Genomic DNA, 6,479 nt, shown 5'->3' on the forward strand with positions numbered 1-6,479 from the left:
CCTAAATTCATATTTTTGCAAGGAAATTGTTGAGCTCACTTGAATCATCGTTTTATTTATAATTATCATTCCCCTGTCGCACACACCCCTGCGGCTGCCCGGCTCGCAACTATGTTTTCCCTGTGTGATGACGTAAGTGAAATTGTAAATCGACCAACTAGCGTTCACTTTTCCACATCCGAGTTTGYAAAATGTTCTGATGGTGGACGTCAGATTTTTTTTTTTTATCATTTATTTCCGAGGCTTTCTCTGTCATTTCTCTGAAGTGAATGCCAGCAACAGCTGTCTTTTAGAGTTATAGCCAGTTAGCGATGAGTCTTACAGCAGGTTACTAACGTTAGCTAGCTAATGCTAACTCTAGCAGCTGGATGASTACAGTAGCTAGCCCAGTGTCGTTAGTGTATTCACAGGCTAACAAAGCAGTCTTTATCCAAAACGGCTTGCTAATATTTACTTTGTAGCTAGCTACCTAGCACTACGGAAATAGTTTTTACAGTTAATGTATTCACWGCTACCACGTTTTCTAGCATTGCTAGCTAGCCAGCAAAATGGGTTAGTTTGCGGTTATGGTGTTGACCAAACAGTTACTCTGTCATAGCCAGACACCCCAGTTGAACTGCAGGTCTCTACTGAACAGTTTATCCAGCTTGCTTGTTATTGGAGCATTCCTGCAATTCAATTCCTTCTGGCTGGACTGGGTGGTCGCTGGGATCTCCTAAGGTCATGCCATGGTGCTACGAAGATTACTAAGAAAACGTTGGGTGCTAGGTGTTGTGTTTGGACTTTCTTTGATCTACTTCTTAACCAACACCCTGAAACAGGTATTTCAACTTTTGACATCTCAGATTTATGTCTAGCTCAAATAACTGGAAACAGATATGATCTTTGTCTGTACAGGCCTACGTTAGCCTAGACAGTCTGAGGTCCAGCTCGGGTGGGTATAATTTGTGGAACGTTCTAACAGGAATCTGTTCCAAAAACTTGGTAAAGTAACGTTACAAGGTTGCCAACAAACGCATACAAAGTAGCATMATCAATTCAGCTAGCTGACGAATAGGCATCAACTCACCACGTAGCTTATTCTTAATGTTTGTCCATAGGCTACCAGAGTGAGGACAGATATTTTACGGAATAAACGTTGTGAGTGAAAAACTTAATTAAATAGCCCGCTCCCTACCTGGTATCTTATTCTYCKGRTATACAACTTAGTATGCGTTGTTTGTTGACAACCTTGTTATTTACGAAGTTTTTGAAACAGATTCCTGTTGGAACATTCCACAAATTATACCCACCCTTTGGCTATACAAGACGTGTGAGATGAATTGTGTTGTGTTATGCAGGAGGAGAGAACCATAAGGGATCGCACCCTGTTGGAGGCCAGGGACCCGGACCACCGGATCCCATGGAAGGTCAGGTTTAACCTGGGCAACAGTAGCAGGCTGATCACTCAGTGCCGGAACTCCATTCAAGGCAAGACACTGCTCACAGATGAACTGGGTAAGTTATTAACTTAACTGGACTCATTCATTATCCCTTAGGAAATAATGGCTTTATCTCAATCTGTATTTCCACAATTCTCCTCCCACCGGACCTTCTTCTCCAATGTGTTTTGATGAGAGAGGATTCAAGGAAAGATGAATTAAGAAAAGCCCCTATCATTGAGGTATTATGAAAGACCACTTCAATATTCAAGTCACTGACTAATCCATTGTATGTAATGGTCCACCAGGTTATGTGTGTGAGAGGAAGGATCTGCTGGTGAACGGTTGCTGTAATGTCAACGCTCTGAGCTCCAGACAGTACATCTGTAAAAGTTGTCTGGCCAACGGCTGCTGTAACATCTACGAGTACTGTGTGTCCTGCTGCCTCCAGCCTGATAAGGTATTCAAACTGTGGCACTCTTGTTGTGCTGCACCCAATAGCTAAATTGTTTGTTCCAAATGAGAATTTGCTACTTTTGTATACACATCTGTTGGATGCATGCACTTTTCAGTCAATGGTATCATATCTCTATCTTACCTTTGACTCTTCAACTCTACATTGTTTTCATCTTAACCTTTTGCAGTGGTTGAGTTATAACTAATCCATGTTAGAAATACCAGATTTTGATCTGACCTTTACACCTCTCTCTCTCTCTGATCTCTTCACCCAACTGTCCCTTTATTTTTGATGTTCTCTCTCCCCCCTCTCTCTCTCTCTCCCTCACTCACTCGCCCTCTCTCTCTCAGCAACTTCTACTAGAGCATTTCCTGAACAGAGCTGCAGACGGCTTTCAGAACCTCTTCACCGCCGTGGAGGACCACTTTGAGCTGTGTTTAGCTAAGTGTCGGACTTCATCGCAGGTATGTTGAGTTGTGTACACTCTCTCTCTCTCTCTCTCCCTCACTCACTCGCCCTCTCTCTCTCAGCAACTTCTACTAGAGCATTTCCTGAACAGAGCTGCAGACGGCTTTCAGAACCTCTTCACCGCCGTGGAGGACCACTTTGAGCTGTGTTTAGCTAAGTGTCGGACTTCATCGCAGGTATGTTGAGTTGTGTACATGAAACAAATGCATACCTCCCTGACCCTACCCACATGCTTTCATGCAGAGATGGTAAGAAAAACATTCTAATGGTTGTGTTTACCTTCTCATTTTGCTAATGCAGAGTGTKCAACATGAAAATACCTACAGAAATCCACAAGCAAAATACTGTTATGGAGAAAGTCCACCTGAACTCCTGCCTATATGATTGTTCGATCCTCTGGGACCTACGAGACTAAAGAAACGAATAATAGTCCAACTAAGAGCCAAGGGACACCTTGATGCTCCTTGAGAAGYCAGGCTTCATCTTGTGTCCCATACTGGCCTTAAATTCTAATACCATACAGTGCCATCAAGAACACCAGAGCCATATACTSTATAGAGGGAGTTTGGCAAACTTTGACTGACAATAACGGACACCATGTTGAACCTTTTGATGTAATAATGTGAGTAATCGTCTCTACATATGGCTCTGAAGAACACTATCGTAACCTCACAACTATGGACAAATACTTTGTGATTTTTCTATATTATTTACACTTCATAAGTGCATAGCTTCATAACTTCATCAGTGATGATCATCAGGTCTCATTCGCTCACCAATTGGGATTCGCCTCATGCTGCCCATTGTTTCACATCATGGGCGTGTTCATTAGGGCATGCAACTGAAAGCGTTTTAAAACGTTTCGCAACATAACCAATAAGAAACCCACATTTTAGTTAAGTCCCTCCCTGTTTAAGTTTTCTTCCATTTGGTGCCAAATGAACATGACCCATGTAATAAAGGTTTTTATTTCAAGCCTGATCAATGTACTGAAGGATGGTATTAGTTAAGTCGTCATTGTTGAGAAACAAACTACAAAGAATGTGTCATCACTTGTGTGTAGTTGTGCATGCATATTGACTGATGGCTATTTAATAACGTGACTGAAAGTAATCGGCTCACGGTTTACGTTGCAATGTCTATTCTTCAGACCCTTTCAGAATAATTATCAGTATTGCATTTTGTATAGAAATTGTATCTATTTTACACTATGAAAGAATTCTATATTATGATGACTAAAGACCCTATAGTCTATCTGGGGCTGAGAGCTGTATCAGAGAGCTGTATCAACATGTAGAATTGGCATATTTTGATTGAATATATGACAAAATAACTTTTTCAACMTTGTTTTTTTCATTGTCAATATACATACATTTTCTTTCTGCTGTGCTATTGTTACCTATCATTTTGACATGGGTTTGACAGCTTGATCTGCTTTACCATGCTCTGTCCACCTGCCTATGCTATAATTGCCTGGCTACGCAAAGTCCTTGCTGCAGTCAAATGCTACGCCACACCCATGGAAGTTCTTCTTTGCTGTGAGTCTGGATCTGATTTGAGTACCTCCCCGACGATTTCTAGAATCAAACACATTCTAACTGTTCGGATCAGTCCCAGAAACTGATGGTTTGGGCCATAGCCAGAACACATGGGTAAAGCAGCATTTTTCACACTCTGCTGATTGGTAGTGATGAGCCAATAGCTGATGACTTTGTTTTGTACAACCCTCCCGATTTTTACATCACCACAAACYACTTCAAGGATGGCAGTCTCAGTSTGAAGCGAACATAGAGCAGTGGAAGAATTCAGTTTGAGTCTTCAGGCAAATGCTATACACCCTGGAATACAATGATTGGACACCAGGGGCCTCAGTTTCTATGCAATATGAAAAAAATATTTAAAAAATTGGCTAACGTACAATCAATCACTGGAGAATAAACTGGAGGATCTCCGTCGAGACTATCCTACCAACAGGACATAAAAATTGTAATATCACTGAGTTGTGGCTGAACAACGACACGGATAATATACAGTTGGCTGCGTTTCCCGTGCATCGGGAGGACAGAACAGCTACGTCTGGGGTGTGGACGAGGGGTGGGGGTGTGTGTTTATTTGTCAATAACAGCTGGTGTGCAATGTCTATTATTAAGGAAGTCTTGAGGTAGAGTACCTAAAAAATAGCTGTAGACCACACTAACTACCAAGAGCAGTCTATTTACCATCACAAATCGATGCTGGCACTAAGGCCGACTTTTTTTTAATGCAGGCAAACTTAAATCCGTTTGACCTAATTTCTACCAGCATGTCACGTGCAACCAGAGGGGGAAAAAATTCTAAACCACCTMTACTCCACACACAGAGATGCATACAAAGCTCTCCCTCGCCCTCCATTTGGAAAATCTGACCATAATTGTATCCTCCTGAATCCTGCTTATAAGCAAAAACTAAAGCAGGAAGTGCCAGTGACCCACTCAATACGGAAGTGGTCAGATGACGCGGATGCTACGCTACAGGACTGTTTTGCTAGCACAGACTGGAATATGTTCTGGGATTCATCCAATGGCATTGGTGAATATACCACCTCAGTCACCGGCTTCATCAATAAGTGCATCGATGACGTCGTCCCCCACAGTGGCCGAACGTACATATCCCAACCAGAATCCATGGATTACAGGCAACATCCGCACCGAGCTAAAGGCTAGAGCAGCCACTTTCAAGGAGCGGGACACTAATCCGGACGCTTATAAGAAATCAAGCTATGCCCTCAGACGAACCATAGAACAGGCAAAGCATCAATACAGGACTAAGATTGAATCCTACTACAGCGGCTCTGATGCTCGTCGGATATGGCAGGACTTGCAAACTATTACGGACTACAAAGGGAAAACCAAGTCACGAGCTGCCCAGTAAAGAAAGCCGACCAGACAAGCTAAATTCCTTTTTATGCTCGCTTCAAGGCAAGCAACACTGAAGCATGCATGAGAGCACCAGCTGTTCCAGACGACTGTGTGATCACGCTCTCTGTAGCCGGTGTGAGCAAGACCTTTAAACAGGTCAACATTCACAAGGCCGCGGGGCCAGACGGATTACCAGAACGTGTACTCAGAGTATGCGCGYACCAACTGGCAAGTGTCTAAACTAACATTTTCAACCTCTCCCTGACCGAGTCTGTAATACCTACATGTTATAACCAGACCACCATAGTCCCTGTTCCCAAGAAAGCAAAGGTAACCTGCCTAAATGACTACTGCCCCGTAGCACTCACGTCGGTAGCCATGAAGTGCTTTGAAAGGCGGGTCATGGTTCACATCAACACCATAATCCCGGAAACCCTAGACCCACTCCAATTTGCATACCACCCCAACAGATCCACAGATTACGCAATCTCAATCGCACTCCACACTGCCCTTTCCCACCTGGACAAAAGGAACACCTATGTGAGAATGCTGTTCATTGACTACAGCTCAGTGTTCAACACTACAGTACCCACAAAGCTCATCACTAAACTAAGGACCCTGGGACTAAACACCTCCATCTGCAACTGGATCCTGGACTTCCTGACGGACCGCCCCCAGGTGGTAAGGGTAGGCAACAACACATCTGCCACGCTGATCCTCAACACGMGGTCCCCTTCTGTACTCCCTGTTCACCCACGATTGCGTGGCCAAGCATGACTCCAACACCATCATTAAGTTTTCTGACAACACAACAGTGTTAAGCCTGATCAACGATGAGACAGCCTATAGGGAGGAGGTCAGAGACATGGCAGTGTAGTGCCAGGACAACAACCTCTCCCTCAATGTGAGCAAGACTAAGGAGCTGATCGTGGACTACAGGAAAAGGAGGGCCGAACACTCCCCCATTCARATCGACGGGGCTGTCGTGGAGCGGGTCGAGAGTTTCAACTTCCTTGGTGTCCACATCACCAACAAACTATCATGGTCCAAACATACCAAGACAGTCGTGAAAAGGGCACGACAAAACCTTTTCCCCCTCAGGAGACTGAAAAGATTTGGCYTGGGTCCTCAGATCCTCAACAGGTTTTACAGCTGCACCATCGGTTTGCATCACTGCCTGGTATGGCAACTGCTCTGCCTCCGACCGTGAGGTGCTAAAGAGMGTAGTGCGTACTG

At 44.0% G+C, this 6,479-nt stretch overlaps 1 protein-coding gene across 1 annotated transcript; it reads left to right on the top strand.

The window, feature by feature from the left end:
- Positions 1–62: 62 nt before the first annotated feature.
- On the top strand, positions 63–3,688 carry LOC111974951 (SREBP regulating gene protein). The gene is made up of 5 exons (XM_024003048.2): positions 63–821; positions 1,341–1,497; positions 1,730–1,881; positions 2,229–2,342; positions 2,647–3,688. Exons 1-5 carry the CDS (start codon positions 729–731, stop codon positions 2,728–2,730), a joined length of 600 nt encoding a protein of 199 aa, XP_023858816.1. The 5' UTR covers positions 63–728; the 3' UTR covers positions 2,731–3,688.
- Positions 3,689–6,479: the final 2,791 nt, after the last annotated feature.

This window comes from Salvelinus sp. IW2-2015, linkage group LG15 (genome assembly GCF_002910315.2).
Source record: "Salvelinus sp. IW2-2015 linkage group LG15, ASM291031v2, whole genome shotgun sequence".
NCBI classification, from domain to species: Eukaryota; Metazoa; Chordata; class Actinopteri; order Salmoniformes; family Salmonidae; genus Salvelinus; species Salvelinus sp. IW2-2015.